Source organism: Paramisgurnus dabryanus, chromosome 17, assembly GCF_030506205.2.
Source record: "Paramisgurnus dabryanus chromosome 17, PD_genome_1.1, whole genome shotgun sequence".
In the NCBI taxonomy this organism is placed as follows: domain Eukaryota; kingdom Metazoa; phylum Chordata; class Actinopteri; order Cypriniformes; family Cobitidae; genus Paramisgurnus; species Paramisgurnus dabryanus.
This window is the reverse complement of record NC_133353.1, coordinates 37405597-37424881: the sequence shown is the minus strand read 5'-3', so window position 1 is coordinate 37424881 and position 19285 is coordinate 37405597. Positions and strand designations below refer to the sequence as shown.

The following is a 19285-nucleotide window of genomic DNA, read 5'->3' as shown; positions in this document are numbered from 1 at the left end:
AATGCATGCACATGTAGCCTACACTCTCTCTCTCTCTCTCTCTCACACACACACACACACACATGTTCTCTCTCTCTCTCTGTCTCTCTCTCTCTCACACACTTACATTTTGTAAAACCAGACATTTCAAAAACTACAAAAATGATTATTTGAAATAATATTTCTTTGTAATGTTCTTTTCTAATGTTTATATGAACATAAATTCACAAAATGTAGCAATGTAATCGCTGTAGCGCCGCACTGTGGATCCTTATAACGTGCGTCGCGCGAGTAAGTTGCTATGACAACAGCAAAACGTCACGACGCGTGTGTAGTTAGCAACACATAAAAAGAGTTGAAGGAAAACCACAAGACTGTTTCGGTGTTTTCTCTCGGTTATAAGCCGATAAATCGCAGATGGATCTCTTGAGTTTTCCCGTGCTGAGAATGGAAGAGCCTCATCCAAAGCTGAACGTAGAAAACAGAAGAAAAAACATCTTTGTAACGCAGTTAGAGGAACACAGGTACACAACGAATGACAGTAAATGTAAGCTTACGTTACTGTAATGGCAGTAATTACGCTTCTGTTTTTTACAGAGAAATAAACAACGAGCACATTAAACACATCCCCGTGATAACAGAGGTAAGTTAATGTTAATATATCTGATGTTGACAGAGTTTCAGTATAAACATCATGTGGATAAATGTAATAATGATTCTATTATAATGCTGAAGTGTTCTAGTGAAATACTGGAGACGGGCGTCAACACACTCCAGACAACACTTGTACTGAAGAAACAGGTGGAGGTGGATGAAGTTCACAGGAAACTTCTTAACAAACGCCATGAGTTTAAAGGATGCATGCAGATCCTCCAGCAGAGAAAAGAAGATTTACAACAGAAACAGCTGGAGGTGCAAGGACCATTACATGTGTTCATCTGAAGAATAAAATCAACAAAAACAAGCTAACATCTCTTACATTTATATTTACTTCTTTATGAGTTAGGACTAGGTCTTAGTTTAATTAGGAAAAATAACTAGTTTTAATAAACATGCCTTACTAAAAGCATTACTTTTTTTGCATTTTGAGGCACAACAAAGGGTACTGATGTATTTTAAGATGTTTTCTGTTTGGACAGCTTTTAAAAATGTTTTAGTCTAGGACTAGTGTAACCCCTGTCCGGGTAACCGCCCCATAGGGTTTAATGTTTGAAGTACCAGACAGAAAGAAATGTCTCTAAACAAGACAATCATACCACAAAATGTCACATTAGCATGCAAATCAAACAGCATTTCACAGTATTATTATCTAAATTAGTTTAAAATTGTGTTTGTCAACAGATAGTTACTTTAGAAACAAACAAAATCTAAAATTCACTGTTGTTTCCTGCTCAGGCAAAACAAAGAGCAGCAAAATTTGAGAAATTTGTTGAAGAAAATGAGGTGAAACGTCGTCGTGCCTTGAAAAGATTTATTTTGGAGAAACGACAGAATGAATCTAAAGAAAAGGAGAAAGCTGAGCTTTCAAAACAGCTTGAAGAATTACAAGCAAGGTAACTTTATTAAGACAACTAAAAGCTCAGAACGTAGTAAACTAAGACTATAACACCACTTATGGTTCAACACATCACGCTATATCTCTACACAGGTGATGTTTAGCACTTAAAATGATTAGGAGCCAGTCAATCACTTTTATAGTGTAATGTTACTCTGCTACATTTCTTGTTTGTTCTGGCTGAATGAATAAAAGCTCTCTGTAAGGAGGTCAAAACATTAATAATAATAATAAAAATGAACTCTTATGCTTTTAGAAACCTATTGCTCATAATAACTGTACAATTATAATAATGATTATACAAAACTGTGACAATGGATTGTATTGAATTCTGGATTATTTATTCCACAGGCGACTTTATTTAAAAGAGCGAGTGAAAAAATATAAGATTTTTGAAGAGTTTCTATTGAAGGTTCTTCAGTTACTTCCAGACAGTAAGTTTATCTACAGAAGAATATGAATTTGTTTGTAACACTAACCTTATCTATACTTTCATGTATTTTTGTTGTTGCTCTGTTTGGTGGTTTTATTTAGATTATACATCACATCCTTGTCCTGCAGATTATCTCGGCTATGGTGCTGACTTAATGACGCCAATAATCAGGCGCTACGAGACGTTGTCCACCTCACGCCAGGATCTTCTGCAGCAGTTAAACAGTCTGACAGATGAGCTAAAAACAAGCCAGCACAAACTGGACACGCTCAAACAGGATCACGGCACATACAAACTAGTGGGTGAAATACATTTGTTAAATGACACTGAATGCACAGTTATTGTGAAATTAACCAGGGCGTAGTGCAAACATGCCAGAAAATTAAATATCCTTAGATTTGAAAATATGGGTTGGTCTTTATGGTTCATGTTCTTCTTGGCTTAGTCATACACATAACCCAACTTGAGATTATTGTGTATACACTACACAGATCAATGCAAAGATATGAATGTGGTCAGTGTAGTCATTTATCATTTATAAACATCTCTAACTGTCCTTCATTTCAATAATTAAATCAAGTCTGGTGACAACAGCTTAAAAACATTCAGTAACTTCTGGTGATTATTAAAGAGAAAAATAAATCGCAGATTTCGATGTCTTTGCGTCGCAGCAGATGCGCTGTCAGTCTGCCAACAGCATGAAAGATTCAAAGCAGAAACTGAGCTCTATAACGCTATTATTATACACATTAATAAATATACTGAAATATTACAGATTGTGATGAACACTGTAATCTGGACAGTTTTTTTATTCTTGATGCAGATGACTAACCAGAAATTAACAGAACTGCAGACACAGTTGGATCAAATAAAAGAGAAGAAGAAACAGCAACAGTTGAGGCTTCAGATGAGTTTGGGTGAATCCAGAGATCAGGTCTGTATTATATCTCTTACTACATCAATAATCTTCTTTCACAACAGCTGCTTTACATCAGAGCAGAACAACTCTGTCATGGTCGTTGTGGATTCACCTTCATGTTGTTTTTGACTTGATGATTTTCTTATGAAACACTGAAGCACATGGATGTGATGTGGTTCTTGTTGTGCTGGTAACAGGTGGAGGAGGTGGGGAATATTCTGATGGCAGTGAGGAACCTTGGAGAGCAGTGTTATCTAAATCACTATGGACCTCTAGAAGGCATGGACATCTTCACCATGATGGATATGATAAAGGTATTGTACAGCAGCGCTGATGTCAAGTAAAGTTTATCCTGTGAAACATCATAAAAAATATATAGGAACAAATAGAATCAAGCAGCTGTTTTTCTTCACATGCTTTTAAAGGAATTTATAGTGGAGAAAGCAGACCTGGAGAAAAGAGCCATGAGACTCGCAGATAAAAACCAAGTGACAGCGGGGAAAAAAACTTCCAGTAAAATCCATTTAAAGAACTCCAGCAAGACCAGCAGCAGCAGCAGAACCGGACTAAAGATCCTTCAGCAGTGACCTGAATGTTTTCAGAAAAGTGAGGCTGTCATTGATTTCTAATAAACAACTGGATTTAATGTTGAAGCCACCATGTCCACACATTTCTATTTAATCCTCAAACGGTCCTTGGGGTCTACATGACCACAAACGACATTTCATTATTTAAAAAAAGGTTCCCTTCATCTCAGAGAAATACATTTTTCCTTAATAATCTATCTGTACATACACAAAAAAACTATGCTCGATTCGGTTGTTCTAAAGGTATGTAAAAAATTTGAATGAATCTGTCCCTTGGAGTCAATATGACCCCAATTGAAAATGAATAGGAAATGCAACAAAAATGTTGGTACTGCAGAAAATAAAAATAAAATACATGCTCACACAAAAACACAGGTATGACTGCCACATGAGTATTTGTATGGAATTTGGCAAATAAAATCAGTCACAAATGCAGAAAATGGGGTGTGACCTAATGCATGCACATGTAGCCTACACTCTCTCTCTCTCTCTCTCTCACACACACACACACACACATGTTCTCTCTCTCTCTCTGTCTCTCTCTCTCTCACACACTTACATTTTGTAAAACCAGACATTTCAAAAACTACAAAAATGATTATTTGAAATAATATTTCTTTGTAATGTTCTTTTCTAATGTTTATATGAACATAAATTCACAAAATGTATCACTAAATTAATGATGTGAGCAGTTGTCCATATCAAGTCAAATGAATGGGTCTCTATGGGCCTCTGCTGGTCGAAATGATTTAATTCCTAAACTGTAATTTTTCTGTTTTTTTTTCTTCTAAAAACAGATGACTGAATTCAACACCTAGCCTGGTTAGCCAGACCTACATCAAGATGTAAACCCTGGCAGCAAATATATTTTGCGGCCGCTAGGGTGCGTCTAGATTTCTAGGCTATTCAACACCTATATAAATATCTAAAAACAATTAAAATCAAATTTAGATCATAATTTATGTGAATTTTCATAAAAATGTTATATTTTACATTAAATTTTATATAATGGTGTAGTTGAAGAATTGAATTGAAGTGGTAAACAGGTAAAAACGTACTTCAAATCTCTCAAAACACAGCTCTATTGTAAAGAGGAGAAGTAAACAAAAATATGATGTATTAGTTGTATTATTGAAATGCAAAATTTTTATGCCTTCAATTTTTGGGTCAGCAGTGCAAACAGAAAACGAGGAGCGTTTGAGAGTTAACTACTAGGATATTGTAAGATTTTAATGAGACCCTAATGTAAGTCAAAGTTTTATAGCTGATGTTTCCCTGCACATTCTTATAGCCTGAACATCTATTATGCAGTTTATTTAAAATTTCTTTAAAATTAAAGTCCAAAATCCAAAGAGATGACAGAAAACACTTTCTGTGACATCCGAGTCAGCGTTTGCACACCAAGACACATCTGGGTTTTATATGATCTTCAAACAAGAGACAAACAAACTATATTTGAGATAAAGATACAAAGCACTTTGCAAATAACCAATGAAATATTTTATTAAATCTTTCTTAAGTTTCCTTGTAGCTCATCTGGTAAAGCATTGCATTAGCAGTGGAAAAGGTCATGGGTTTGATGGGGTGAACACACATTCTTATAAAATGTACAGCTTGAATTCATGGTAAGCTGCATTGGATCTGCCAAATGCATAAATGTATGAATGTAATGTACATTTTAATAAATGATTCAATGTTTTGCAAATAGAAATTTTAATATTAACAACAAACGTTAAGATTCACATTAAAACTTCCAAAAAATGGTTGCAATGGCACATGTTGCAGTAATGACCATAAGAAATTCTGATAATACTCCAATCCTAATTTGTTTAAAAAGTGAATTTAAAAAAATCCAAAACAAAATAATTTGGAAAATATTTTAATAGCCTTAGAAAAAAAAATTAAGAGATAAAGAAAATCTGTGCTCCTCAATTATTGATGAACAATTGTTGCAGATTGTTTGTTCAAGACTGCAACATTAGACATGGCTTCAAATAAAGGTTATAAAGGACGTTACATTCACAGCAATGTCAGGGTTTCATATCTGGTCTTACGTTTCATTTGCTACCTGCAGTCCGAAATCATCACACTGAGATTTTTAATGTAGGATTGTACATTTATTAATTGATCAGTGCTTTTGTTTGCCCTTTGGTTGGAGGTTCTGTCTGTGATGGTTGACGCTGTTTAACGCTGTAGTCGCTGTAGCGATGGGCATATGAGACACTAGAAGTTTCCCCATCTGTGTTGGGTACTTTGTCTTCATGTTGCTTCTAAAAACGGGTTGTGAGACTAAATGCTTCATCTGTCTCTTCATGAGCTTCACTAACTTCTGCTGCTCTCTCTGCTCATCTTCATCTTTACTTCCTCCTGAAACACAAACATATGACACTGCTGTTTAAAAAAAGACTAAAAAAATTTATTCAAATTAAAAATTTTCACAGTCCCTAACCAAATCACCATCAAGTACTGGATCTATCCATTTTATTATTAAAGGTTTTATTATTTTTTACCCTTTCTAAGCAACGACACTCTTACCCAACAGCAAGTCATCGTCCACGTCGATCTCCATCGCTTCAGCTGCTTGTCTGACCCAAGAATTGTGCTGCTTCTCCCGACTGTGGAAATATTCCATCTTCTCGATTTTCCAAGCCAAATTCACTCGCTCCTTTTAAACCAATCACACGCACAGAAAACAAGTAAAAATCTATACGTGTGCCATAAGCTACAGAGAGTACAGCACTGCAGAGTAAACTGTTAGGATTAATGTAGAGTTAAAATGATACTAGATGGGGGCTATGACTCCAAATATAAAATGAATCAACACTTTTGGGTTACTTTATGTTATTTTTTCTGGCTGAAAAGAGTTTGCTGCTGAGTTTAGCTCAAACCCTAAACAAACACACCTGAAGATCTTCAGCATCACTGTAAATAACAGGCAGGTGTCTTCTGGACTAAACTTTTTTACACGCTGACAACAAACCTGAAGGAGGTTAAAAGAAACTGTACCAGAGCCCTAACCGGCAGTGAAATGAAATGAAAGTCAGCGTACTTTAATGGCTGTCATGCATGTGGTCTGGATAGGAAACAAAGGGAGGTCTTCATCTTTCTCCAGGGTTCTGCAGATCTTCTTATAATTGATCATGTCATCAGGGCTGATCAGAAGCAAACTAAGACCCTCTTTAGTGGCCCGGGCGGTTCGGCCGCTGCGGTGGACGTACGTCTCGGACGTGCGAGGAACCTAAAGAGGAGACGAGCCTGTTAAATCCAATCCGACACAGAACCGACAGATATCACCGATTTTTGTTTCGTACTTGATAGTGAATAACGTGTTGAACATTTGGAATATCGAGGCCTCGCGCAGCGACATCTGTGGTCAGTAGAACGCAGCTGCAACAGAAATGCAGAAGTTAGTCAACGCATGAGATCGGGCGGACGTGTCATCAATCACCACGAGCGTGAGAGAAAAGAAACGCATGCTAACCTCTGCTTCTCCGCAAACCTCTCGAGATTCTTTAGTCGCTGCTTCTGGTGCATGTTCGCGTGCAGAGCCATGATAGGACCGCAGTCCAGAATCAGCAGCAGCGCGTTCAGCCTCTTGATGCAGTCGATGCTGTTGGCAAACACCATGGTGCGTCCGGGGTACTGCAGCAGGAAATAATAAAGGTAATAGTCTTTCTCTTCCTTCGTGCAGTTGATTCTGGTCTCGGTCAGGGTCTCAACGGTGGCTTCTTTGCGCGTCAGGTCGATGACTTTGGGTTTGTCTTTGATGCCGACTTTCTCCATCAGGAGTTGTAGTTTGCTGCGCTCCATCTTTTTGCCCTTTTTCTGCTGCAGGCGCAGCGGCAGGCTGTGCACCATGGTCAGCGTGGCCGAGAACACGAACGTCTGTCTTTGGGGGTTGAACTGGGCCGTGTTAAGCAATTCCAGCAGATTTTCAAGCTCAGAAAAGTGACCTTTCTCTACCATGCGGTCGGCTTCATCGATAACCAGACACCTGAAAAACATCGACAACAGATCAGTCTCTATACGGACGCGAGAGGCGTAGCCTAACCGATATGACGTTCTGTGTGTTACCGTAGCTGTCGGAGGTTCTGAAGGTGGGGGTGTCTCTCTTTAATCATCTCCCACAATCGTCCCGGCGTCGCTATGACGATCTCTGGCCTGCGCATCAGCATCCGCTGCTGTTTCTGTGGCGCCATCCCGCCGACGACAATCGCCGTTTGAATACCTGTTGTGAGAAAATGCCATCAAAACTAAAGCATTCACAATTACAATCAAACTACACTGCACCCATTCACTAGAGATGAGCAAAAACAACTACAACATCTGTTCATTACCTTTGATTACCGTTCATTGTCTTATAATTTATCAAGAATAACAGTGAAGTTCAGCAGCAGAGACGTCATCAGCACTGTGTCCAGTCAACGCAATATTACACAACATTAAGAGTTTCTGTAGCTCAACTGAGAACTCTGAGCAGACGCTTTTATTCAGAGCCACTTACAAAAATTAGGAAACAATAAAGACGGCGCTCCAAGGGTAAGCTGAACATGTCACACAAGTCTTGTGTGAGATCATTCGAGCCGTTAGGGGTCTTGGGAGTTTTGTGTGTAAATACTTAAAATGACTCACAAGTTCTGAGTGATTCTGCTTTAATGTTTTGCAAACATTGACACAGATTTTTTTTTTTATTGAGCTCAAAAGTCCTCCCGTGAAACTCAACAGGCTCTGTATCAAATATCATTGTTCGGCGGGTCTGTCAGTAACTTATGATGAAGTGTTGCATTACTTTATCCTACAGTTTTCTTTACATTACTTAGATAAAAACTCTTCAATTTGATTAGGTTGCATATAACTAAATGAAGAATATTAAGTTTTGTATTGCACAATGAATGATGTGTTTTCATTAAGTAGTAGCACACTAACTAGAAAGCCTCAACCGCATACTGTATGAGTTCATACTGACCTGTGAATTGGGCCACAGCATCGATATGATGTTTGACCTGAACCGCCAGCTCTCTAGTAGGAGTGAGAATCAAACCGAGCAGTGGGCGCTCACGATGTGCTGTCGTAACGTCTGCGGTCACAGCTTCATCATCTGTAGCTCGACTGTCACTCACTGGAGTTTCATCAGCATTATGTGATGTGATGTCAGCTTCATCATCATCATCATCAGGGCCGTGCGGATCACCGCAGTCTGTCTGCAGGTCTATGCTATCTTCACACGTCTCTGCATTCACTTTGACACATTCATCCGACGGCTCAAGGTTTGATAATTTCCTCCGTTCTAGAATTGTGTGAATCATGGGAATCCCGAAACACAACGTTTTTCCGCTGCCTGGAGGTAAAAAAGAAACAAACACTGAATTACATTTAGAAAATGTTGACCGTCTGCTTTTACAGATTAAATCTCCCAGCATACGAGATGAAATCAACAGTCAACAAAAGCCTCATGTGTCATTTTGCAAACAAGGTTTTCTCACCGGTCTCTGCAGCTCCCAAAATATCTAAACGATCTCGGATGGCCGGCGGAATAGCGAGCGCTTGAATCGGAGTTGGTGCAGAAAACCCAAGTTTCCTCAGAGCTTTTAAAACAGGCGCAGGTACAAACAGGTCTTGCCATGCAGACACATCTGCGTTCTGCCCCTCAGTGTCTCCAAGAGCTGCATTAGTCCAGTTTTTAGTCTTTGTCTTAGACTGAGCAACAACTTCTTCAGACCTTTTCACCTCAGGCTTTATCTCCTCTGAAACCATTTTCTTCTTTTTCTTCTTGCGCTTTCTTTTATCTTTCTTCTTGGACACTTTAGACGGTGTTTCTGGAGTCTGATCTTTAGGGCAATCCTCCTTTAAGATCTCATCATCTTCATGTTCTTCATCCACATTCTGAGACGCTTCATCTTTGTGAAGTCTCATATTTCTCTTCTTCTTCTTCTTCTTTCTTTCATGTTTGTCTTCAGCATCATACTCCAGCTGCTCTTCAGACTCCAGCTGCTCTTCAGACTCCAGCTGCTCTTCAGACTCCAGCTGCTCTTCAGACTCCAGCTGCTCTTCACTGTGTTTTCTTTTTCTGTCTTTTTTAGTTTTCTTCACAATCTCTTCTACATTAGTCGTCTTTTCAGGTTCCACAAGGGAATAATCGGTCAGTTCCTCAAAACACACCAAACCCTCCAAACCTTCATTAGAGAACAGACTGGGATCCACATTCACTGCTTTCCATTCGCCCTTCACCAGGATCCCTCTTTTAGAAGAGACAAACCTCTTCTTCACCTTTTTCACCTTCGTTTTCATCTCTGTGCGTGCGTGCGTGTGCGTGAGAAAGAGAGAGAGAGAGAGAGAGAGAGAGAGAGAGAGAGAGAGAGAGAGAGAGAAACATAACTACGTTAATATGGTAATACCATGTTACTTTTATATACAGACTACAGTTAAACATATTTCTATATTATATTATTTACTCTAAGGTACAGAACATTTTAAAATAATATCACTGTATTACCATAATACAAAGACATTTGAAAAGTTTTCATCAGCGCAGTGATAAATAATCACCTCGATGGCCAAACATCATATTAACAACATACACATTATTCTGATGATATCCAAAGACGTCACGAAATAATCACACTTCGGATGAGATGTTATTTACTTTAAATAAAAATGTGTAAATAATAAATCTTACCGACTCTGTGTTTCTGTTCACGCACATGCAACACACGAGGGCGCAGCCATGATGCCAGTGACGTCATAGAGCGACCACCAATCAGAAACCTGCAGGGGACGCCCAACGATATGTTTTTTTAAACAACGTTTAGTTGTTCAAAACACCATTAAGTTTAAAATTATGTATTTATGCTTCACATTCAAATACCCGCAACCGTTTTTGCAAATGTTTCGCAAAAGGCGCTTTATTATGTAATGTGATTCGCATCTCTCCCGGAAGTTCCGGTAGTCTCCAGAATAATGATAGCGGTTCCCGAACGCCCAGAAATGATATAAAATCAGGTGCTTGAGAATTAGTTACGCTAACTGACTTGAAGAAAAGATAATTTTACATTTTACATATATGAGTACTATTCTCTCTCTCTCTCTCTCTCTCTCTCTCTCTCTCTCTCTCTCTCTCTCTCTCTCTCTCTCTCTCTCTCTCTCTCTCTCTCTCTCTCTCTCTCAATTTTAATTCAATTTTCAATTTAAAGAACTTTATTGGCATGATTGTGTCACTTACAATATTGCCAAAGCATTATACATAAAACAAGAAACATACAATAACACAATATTAACAAACATTAAGGTGCAATTAAGCTAAGGTGCTGGGTGATTGATGAAGTACTACTGCAAATAAAATAAAATAGAATCAGAGGATATTTACAATATAAAGTAGACTTTGAAATATAAACATATGAAGTATACAAATGTACATTTATGGAGGCACATGAGAGGTAAAATAAAAGTACTGTACAAGATCAGGGCTGTGGATTATTTCTGATGGTGTGTAACTGATAAATGAATTTAGCAGCAGCTGATGGGTGTCTGTCTTCCCCCAGTAACATCTTCATTTGATCTGAATCTGAAGAGCTATGAAACTCTGGTATGAGCTTTGAGATTTTGTCAAAGTGTTTTTCTCTAAGCTCTTTATATTTACCACAGTAAAGGAGAAAGTGTGTCTCTGTCTCGATCTCGCCACTGTCACAATGGACACAGATTCGCTCTTCTTTTGGGAGCCATGTTTGTCTATGTCGGCCTTTCTCTATTGCCAGACTGTGATCACTGAGTCTGTATTTAGTGAGGATTCGTCTCTGCTTTACATCTCTAACAGTGGAGAGATATTCTGACAGACTGTATTTTCTGTTTAGTGCCCGATAACATTCTAGTTTACTTTGGTTTTTACTTTCATTATCCCAATGATACAAATATAAAGTTTGACTTTCTTTAATGATTTGGTTTATTGTGGTTTGTTTGCGTTCATTAGTGCAGTTTGCGTTCATCTCTCTCTCTCTCTCTCTCTCTCTCTCTCTCTCTCTCTCTCTCTCTCTCTCTCTCTCTCTCTCTCTCTCTCTCTCTCTCTCTCTCTCTCTCTCTCTATCCAAGATTGACAAAGAATATACATAAAGACAATAACACAATAATAACAAACATTGATGTGGAATCTTAAGTAAGGTGCTGGGTGCAATTTTATAGATTGTTTTGATTATTTCTTGGTTCTGTTCCACTTTTCTCATGACACGACTTAATGTAACTCACAGCCAGGTTTGAGCTTGATGATTTTAATAATTCTGATGAAAGTCTTTGTGGTGGTTTGTGAAAATGTTTTTAAATTTTTATGTGTAATTTAGGCAAGACTTTAAAAAGTGCAGTTCTGTTTCTACACTGCAGTGTGAGCACAGTCTGTCCTCTTTTGGTAAGCAACTTTGTTTGTTTGTCAATTTCAATTAAAGTGTGCTTTATTGGCATGACAAAAACTGTACATTTGTATTGCCAAAGCATTTGCAGCTGGGCTGAGTACAAATTCAAAAAAGTGCAATAAAAGTAAAAATAAAACAAAATATGTAGTGCAAAATTCAAAGTAAAATAGTAAGTTATAGAAATAAAATAAAATAAAAGAATAAGAAATGTGTCTATCTGTCTGTCTCTATAGTGAGATTATGATCCCTGAGAGTCTGTACAGATTCAGGACTTTTCGGGTCTGTTCGTATTTCCAGGTACTTTGCCTATTTGTATTGTGGGTTTAGAGACAGATTGTGATCCATTTTACTTTGAGCTGTTGCTTCACTCCAATGTTTTAGATATTTTTTGTGTTTTTATAACGTCAATTATTATAAGTGGGCAGAGATGTATAAAGTACTAGCGACCCAGACTTGAGTAAAAGTACAAGTGCTCTATCAAAAAAGTGACTTGAGTAGAAGTTGAAGTGCTCTTTAAGCACAGCACTTAAGTGGAAGTACTAAAGTATTAAACATGCTTTGTACTTAAGTATTGCAAGTAGTTTATTTTAAAATATACTACTCAAGTACTGAAAGTAAAAGTACAAGTATTGTGTAATGTAGTTATTAAAGAAAACAGTCAAAAGTTTGAATATTGTTTATATTATTTCAAATGTTTAAGCTAAAGGACACTCACAATTCCTTTGGCTGTAGCAGGAGTACAAGGACATGAATGTTCAGATAATTCAGATAAATTTAACTGGCGATAGAGAATTCAGAATTAATGAAATATAAGTCGATAAAATGGTAATAGGTAAAGGTACAAGGTGTTTCATTGAATTTAGGTTTCCTTCTTTCGCGCACACTCGCCCTTTCTTGCGCATTCTATCTCTCTCTCTGTCTTTCTCGCGCACTTTGCTTCTCTCTTCGCTTCACATTTGTCCACAACCCCGGCTCATATTTGTGAGTGAGAGGTTGGGAGGGGTCGCCCTTTACTATCTCCAATTGGTTCAGACCACCATGTGACCATGATTCGTAACATTTGAGAGTAACGGGTAACTATGCAGCACATAAAAAATGTATTGGAGTAAAAGTATTAAACTCAAAGAAAAAATGTACTGAAGTAAAAGTGGAAGTAGGAAAAAAAAATAATACTTCAGTAGAGTACAGATACTGCCTTTTAGTACTTGAGTACAGTAGTGAAGTAGTTCTACTTCGTTACTATACATCTCTGTAAGTGGGGTTTGGGATTTAGGGTTAGGGTTCATGTCTTGGGTTGTACAGTGAGTTGTAAAGCAGTTGACTAATGTTGACTGACTGCCTGCTTAATACAAAAAAAATGTATCACTCATCATTCACACATTCTGTTGAATTGATCTAGAAATGTTTTGAGTTTGTGATCCAGCTGGGCAGATATTCATCGTAAGCTCATCAGATTTAATATGAGAGATGCTTAAGTGGTAAAACATTTGTTTGAGTCCTTCCCTGCTGAAAAAACCCGCATCAAACCAGCATGGACCAGCATGGGAATTATGCTGGTCTATGCTGGTTTAGCTGGTGGTCACAGCATACCAGCCCCAAAACACAACATATGCTGGTGTGACCAGCATGGGATGCTGGTGCAAATGCTGGTTTAGCTGGTGCTAATGCTGGTTTGTTGCTGGTTTAGCTGGTGCTAATGCTGGTGCTGATGCTGGTTTGATGCTGGTTTAGCTGGTGTTCACTAGCAAACCAGCACCAAAACACAACATATGCTGGTCTTGCTGGTATGCTGGTTTTTTCAGCAGGGTTATAAGATGTACACAAATCAGTTTGATGAGGTACACACACAGTCTGTATGATCATTCATGAACTATTAATGTATTACTCGATTACTGTCCTGCATCCGCCAGTAACATCTAATCTCCATAATAATTCTGTATTTAGAAAGTAAACTTTGTTCCTTTGTAAGCTGATGTCTGTAAGGTTTAGTTGAGTTAGACAAACAAACAGAGATGAAGAAGATGATTCTTCAGACAAAGACCGTGACCTATAGCAGAGTACTACAAAAATACAAAAAAATTCAAAATTAATCCTAGCCCTGTCAACCATCAGATGAGCAGATTCAACATCATTCTTCTGAGATTATTAAGACTGGGACAGATTTGTCTCAAGACTCTTGATCATCAGCTGCACATTTGCTGTAATGATCATCTCCCAATGTCTTTGCTGCAGTAGTTGATTGTTTTAGGGTTAGTTTCTGTCAAATAAAAAAAACTGCACAAATGACAATAACCTAACTTTATTTTATCTTTGATTCTTAGACTGTAAACTGTTGACTCTTATTGTCTGATCAGAACACATTCCTGTTTTTAATGGGATTACTTCTCACGCCAGCCGATGCTCACTGTTTATTTGAGTTTGTGTAGTTAATAGGTTAGAGCCGGAGATGCTCAGTTCTTTGTTGGGTCAATCACTCTTCCCATGAACAACAGGCTGCGAGTGGATTCATGGAACAGGAAGAAGAAGAACGGTCGGTTCACTCTGAATATGGGTGGTAAAGTATAAGCTGTGATTCTCACAGATGTTGCAGAAGCTGCAGTCGTGCCGGTTTCATCCACCGCTATCACGGCAGTATGCATCACCTGTACACATCAGACATACAGACTCACTGTAAGAAGCACAAACACCATAACAAACAGTGTCTGATTGTTTGCAGTTACCTGCGTAACTTTTACGCCCACATCTTTACTCAAGCCAGTGAGATTCGCAGAGTCCAGAAAAACACTATTGATGCCCAGATGAGGTAGAAGTTCATGCATTGCATACCTTTGCTCCATCTGAAACTTGGGCAGATGAACCTCCATCTTTCTGAGTACGTGTATAAGAGAGAGAGTCAGTGCAGGGTATAAAAGAAGTTAAACCTACACAAAAGTAAATTTAAAAATGTATCTAGCACTCACTCTCGCTTCATGTTTTTGATCCATCTTAAAACTCTTTCAGCGTTGATTTCATCGTCTATTACGGTATAATCTGCAGACGCGTCAGGCAAGGCGATCAGCAGCGCCGCGTCACCGCGATACGGAAGCCGAAGAATGCGCACTCCTACCTCGGTGTCTTGTGTCTGGAAGAATTCATCCTCAGCGAACATCATTGGAACTTCAACGACATTGTACTTGTCGATATAAAAGCGACCCAATTCAGTTTTGTTCGGATTGAAAGGATGCTGCCAGTCACCTTTAGGAACAAAAGTGTTACTTAAAAACTGTTGCTTTCAATTGCGCATTTCTGGCAATTAAGAAATTGCCGTAATGGAGACTTGAAAGCAACAATTTGACAATTTATCTTATGAAATTTCACAGGTAAAATGTCAATTATCTTAAAGCAATCATTTGCTCGCTCACTGGTGAAAGTTCTTACCTTTATAATAATTGGTGTTGATCAGCATCATCTGGGTCAGCGGCGCGACACTCTTCACCATCTCACGCACCTTATTGCCGGTTTTTGTGCTGACGTAATCATTGATGATGTCCCTGCTGCGATCAGTCTTGCCGAAATCAACAGCAATAACATCACCGCCGAAGTATTTCTTTACGTGATCGCTGAAGAGCGCCTCGAGCTGAAACTGCTGGTGCACAAACAGCGCTGTGCTCTGCTGCAGGATGCTGATGTTCCTCAGGAGATCCCGGAATAAGTCAGGAATAACATCCTCATCCAGAGGTGCGAGGTTCAGCCCACGCACGATCTGACTGCGTGTCACGTCACGGGCCCCCAGTAAGAGCGTCGCGAAAGACGTGGAGATGCTAAGCGGTGAGATGACGATGTTATTGTCGTGATAACGCGATATCTCACGATAGAGATTGATGGCGAAGTCAGTGTTTCTGAAAGCCAGGTCCGTGACATCTGGAGATCTGTTTTCTTTAGTTTTAGAGGCGTAAATAAAACCAGACAAACAAATGAAAGCAAACAGGACACGGAGATCCATCACTGATCCCCTGTGTGTGTGAAAAATACCTGCCAAAACAACAACAAGCCAAATAATAATAATACAGAGAGTCTGTGGTAAACATTTCAGCCTTAATTATTTCTGTACATTAGAAAAACACATAATGCACTACCACTGGACCTACAGAAAGAAAAAAAAAAATATATATATATATATATATATATATATATATATATATATACCTCAAAACAATAGATACATCTAAAAAGTTTAACTATACAGTATACACACTAAAAGTGTTGTTTACATTATTTACTTACCAACTTAACGCAGAAAAGAAACTTTTCTCTCTCTTCTCTCTCTGGTTGTTGAGTTCTGTCTGTGTTTGGAGAAACAAAGTTCAAGTGCATTACAGATTATTTATTAACAGTCAAATCCTCATGGTGGACTCGTTTTACTGTGGATAATGACACTGTCTTACCAGTTTCAGTCAGCATCTTGACATGGTCTTTTGCGGTTGATTCACATATTTTGCACCAAAAATCGTTCCTCTCTGGGACACAAAATCTGTCTCCTTCCTGAGCGGTATGATGATTGTAAATACACGGAACAAGGGGGTAACAAAGACCACTATCATTTACAGCCCGCAAACGTAGGAGTAACCTGGTAAATACACGGAACAAGGGGGTAACAAAGACCACTATCATTTACAGCCCGCAAATGTAGGATTAAACTGGTAAATACACGGAACAAGGGGGTAACAAAGACCACTATCATTTACTGCCCGCAAACATAGGAGTAACCTGGTAAATACACGGAACAAGGGGGAAATAAAGACCACTATTATTTACAGCCCAAAAACATAAGAGTTACCCGGTAAATACACGGAACAAGGGGGTAACAAAGACCACTATCATTTACAGCCCGCAAACATAAGAGTTACCCGGTAAATACACGGAACAAGGGGGTAACAAAGACCACTATAATTTACAGCTCGCAAACATAGGAGTTACCTGGTAAATACACGGAACAAGGGGGAAATAAAGACCACTATTATTTACAGCCCGCAAACATAAGAGTTACCCGGTAAATACACGGAACAAGGGGGTAACAAAGACCACTATAATTTACAGCTCGCAAACATAGGAGTTACCTGGTAAATACACGGAATAAGGGGGTAACAAAGACCACTATCATTTACAGCCCGCAAACATAGGAGTAACCTGGTAAATACACGGAACAAGGGGGTAACAAAGACCACTATCATTTACAGCCCGCAAACGTAGGAGTAACCTGGTAAATACACAGAACAAGGGGGTAACAAAGACCACTATCATTTACAGCCCGCAAACATAGGAGTAACCTGGTAAATACACGGAACAAGGGGGTAACAAAGACCACTATCATTTACAGCCCGCAAACATAGGAGTAACCTGGGAAATACACGGAACAAGGGGGTAACAAAGACCACTATCATTTACAGCCCACAAACGTAGGGACCCGGTTAATACACGGAACAAGGGGGTAACAAAGACCACTATTATTTACAGCCCACAAATGTAAGAGTTACCCGGTAAATACATGGAACAAGGGGGTAACAAAGACCACTATCATTTACAGCCCGCAAACATAGGAGTAACCTGGGAAATACACGGAACAAGGGGGTAACAAAGACCACTATCATTTACAGCCCACAAACGTAGGGACCCGGTTAATACACGGAACAAGGGGGTAACAAAGACCACTATTATTTACAGCCCACAAATGTAAGAGTTACCCGGTAAATACATGGAACAAGGGGGTAACAAAGACCACTATCATTTACAGCCGGCAAATGTAGGATCCGGTAAATACACAGAACAAGGGGGTAACAAAGACCACTATCATTTACAGCCGGAAAACGTAGGATCCGGTAAATACACGGAACAAGGGGGTAACAAAGACCACTATCATTTACAGCCCGCAAACGTAGGATCCAGTTAATACAATGAACAAGGGGGTAACAAAGACCACTATCATTTACAGCCCACAAATGTAAGAGTTACCCGGTAAATAAACGGAACAAGGGGGTAACAAAGACCACTATCATTTACAGCCCGCAAACATAAGAGTTACCCGGTAAATACACGGAACAAGGGGGTAACAAAGACCACTATCATTTACAGCCCGCAAACATAAGAGTTACCCGGTAAATAAACGGAACAAGGGGGTAACAAAGACCACTATCATTTACAGCCCGCAAACATAAGAGTTACCCGGTAAATACACGGAACAAGGGGGTAACAAAGACCACTATCATTTACAGCCCGCAAACGTAGGAGTTACCCCGTAAATACACGGAACAAGGGGGTAATAAAGACCACTATCATTTACAGCCCGCAAACATAAGAGTTACCCGGTAAATAAACGGAACAAGGGGGTAACAAAGACCACTATCATTTACAGCCCGCAAACATAAGAGTTACCCGGTAAATAAACGGAACAAGGGGGTAACAAAGACCACTATCATTTACAGCCCGCAAACATAAGAGTTACCCGGTAAATACACGGAACAAGGGGGTAACAAAGACCACTATCATTTACAGCTCGTAAACGTAGGAGTTACCCCGTAAATACACGGAACAAGGGGGTAATAAAGACCACTATCATTTACAGCCCGCAAACATAAGAGTTACCCGGTAAATACACGGAACAAGGGGGTAACAAAGACCACTATCATTTACAGCCCGCAAACGTAGGAGTTACCCGGTAAATACACGGAACAAGGGGGTAACAAAGACCACTATCATTTACAGCTCGCAAACATAGAAGTAACCTGGTAAATACACGGAACAAGGGGGTAACAAAGACCACTATCATTTACAGCCCGCAAACGTAGGATCCAGTAAATACAATGAACAAGGGGGTAACAAAGACCACTATCATTTACAGCCCGCGAACGTAGGAGTTAACTGGTAAATAGGGTTGTGCCAATCATATCATCGTCCATTGTGATGGTTGACTGACATCGCGATGGAGAGACACCATCGGTATGCCACGCCCCGCCCCACTCAGGTGCGAGTCAACACACTAACTCTCTTCTAAAGACTATAGTTAATCTAAAATCTTTGCAGGAATTGCTCTATAAATTAAATTGAAAATATAACTAATACATATATGTCACAACTGGAATAAGGGAGAACCCAAACGCAGACAAAAAGTAAAAATAAACTGAAGGTTTATTTAAACAGAACAACACAAAAACCCACGAGGGGGTAAAACAGGTGAAAATACTGATGAATGCAAACACAAAACCGAGAAACAAACACTGGATACAAAATAACACAGAATACTGATAATACGATTCAGGAACACGGAGGACATGAAAAACACACTGAATTTTAGACAAACGAACGAGCACAAGACAGAGAACGAGAGGGCATTATAAAGACAACACAAATGGGGAACAGGTGAACAGGATTAATTAATCAGGA

At 39.0% G+C, this 19285-nt stretch overlaps 3 protein-coding genes across 6 annotated transcripts; 1 reads left to right on the top strand and 2 right to left on the bottom strand.

Annotated features, from left to right (window-relative positions):
* Positions 1 to 280: 280 nt before the first annotated feature.
* On the top strand, positions 281 to 3791 carry ccdc197 (coiled-coil domain containing 197). The gene is made up of 9 exons (XM_065267499.2): positions 281 to 503; positions 577 to 622; positions 715 to 891; positions 1375 to 1532; positions 1886 to 1968; positions 2096 to 2265; positions 2791 to 2901; positions 3084 to 3200; positions 3312 to 3791. Exons 1-9 carry the CDS (start codon positions 397 to 399, stop codon positions 3471 to 3473), a joined length of 1131 nt encoding a protein of 376 aa, XP_065123571.1. The 5' UTR covers positions 281 to 396; the 3' UTR covers positions 3474 to 3791.
* A 1180-nt stretch (positions 3792 to 4971) lies between these two features.
* Positions 4972 to 10306, bottom strand: ddx24 (DEAD (Asp-Glu-Ala-Asp) box helicase 24). 4 transcript variants are annotated; one of them, XM_073812353.1, is made up of 10 exons: positions 10150 to 10306; positions 9526 to 9763; positions 8957 to 9489; positions 8440 to 8811; positions 7548 to 7701; positions 6955 to 7467; positions 6785 to 6860; positions 6523 to 6711; positions 6009 to 6138; positions 4972 to 5840 (listed from the first exon to the last, which is right to left on the bottom strand). In XM_073812353.1, the coding sequence occupies exons 1-10, from the start codon at positions 10214 to 10216 to the stop codon at positions 5602 to 5604; spliced, it is 2511 nt and encodes an 836-aa protein (XP_073668454.1). In that variant the 5' UTR covers positions 10217 to 10306; the 3' UTR covers positions 4972 to 5601. The 4 variants fall into 4 exon arrangements, with proteins under 4 accessions (XP_073668454.1, XP_073668455.1, XP_065123404.1 ...); XM_073812354.1 differs by having other exon boundaries at positions 8957 to 9471; XM_065267332.2 differs by having other exon boundaries at positions 8957 to 9763.
* Positions 10307 to 14152: 3846 nt separating this feature from the next.
* Positions 14153 to 16191, bottom strand: serpina10b (serpin peptidase inhibitor, clade A (alpha-1 antiproteinase, antitrypsin), member 10b). The gene is made up of 5 exons (XM_065288029.2): positions 16133 to 16191; positions 15287 to 15880; positions 14830 to 15103; positions 14590 to 14737; positions 14153 to 14511 (listed from the first exon to the last, which is right to left on the bottom strand). Exons 2-5 carry the CDS (start codon positions 15849 to 15851, stop codon positions 14320 to 14322), a joined length of 1179 nt encoding a protein of 392 aa, XP_065144101.2. The 5' UTR covers positions 15852 to 15880; positions 16133 to 16191; the 3' UTR covers positions 14153 to 14319.
* Positions 16192 to 19285: the final 3094 nt, after the last annotated feature.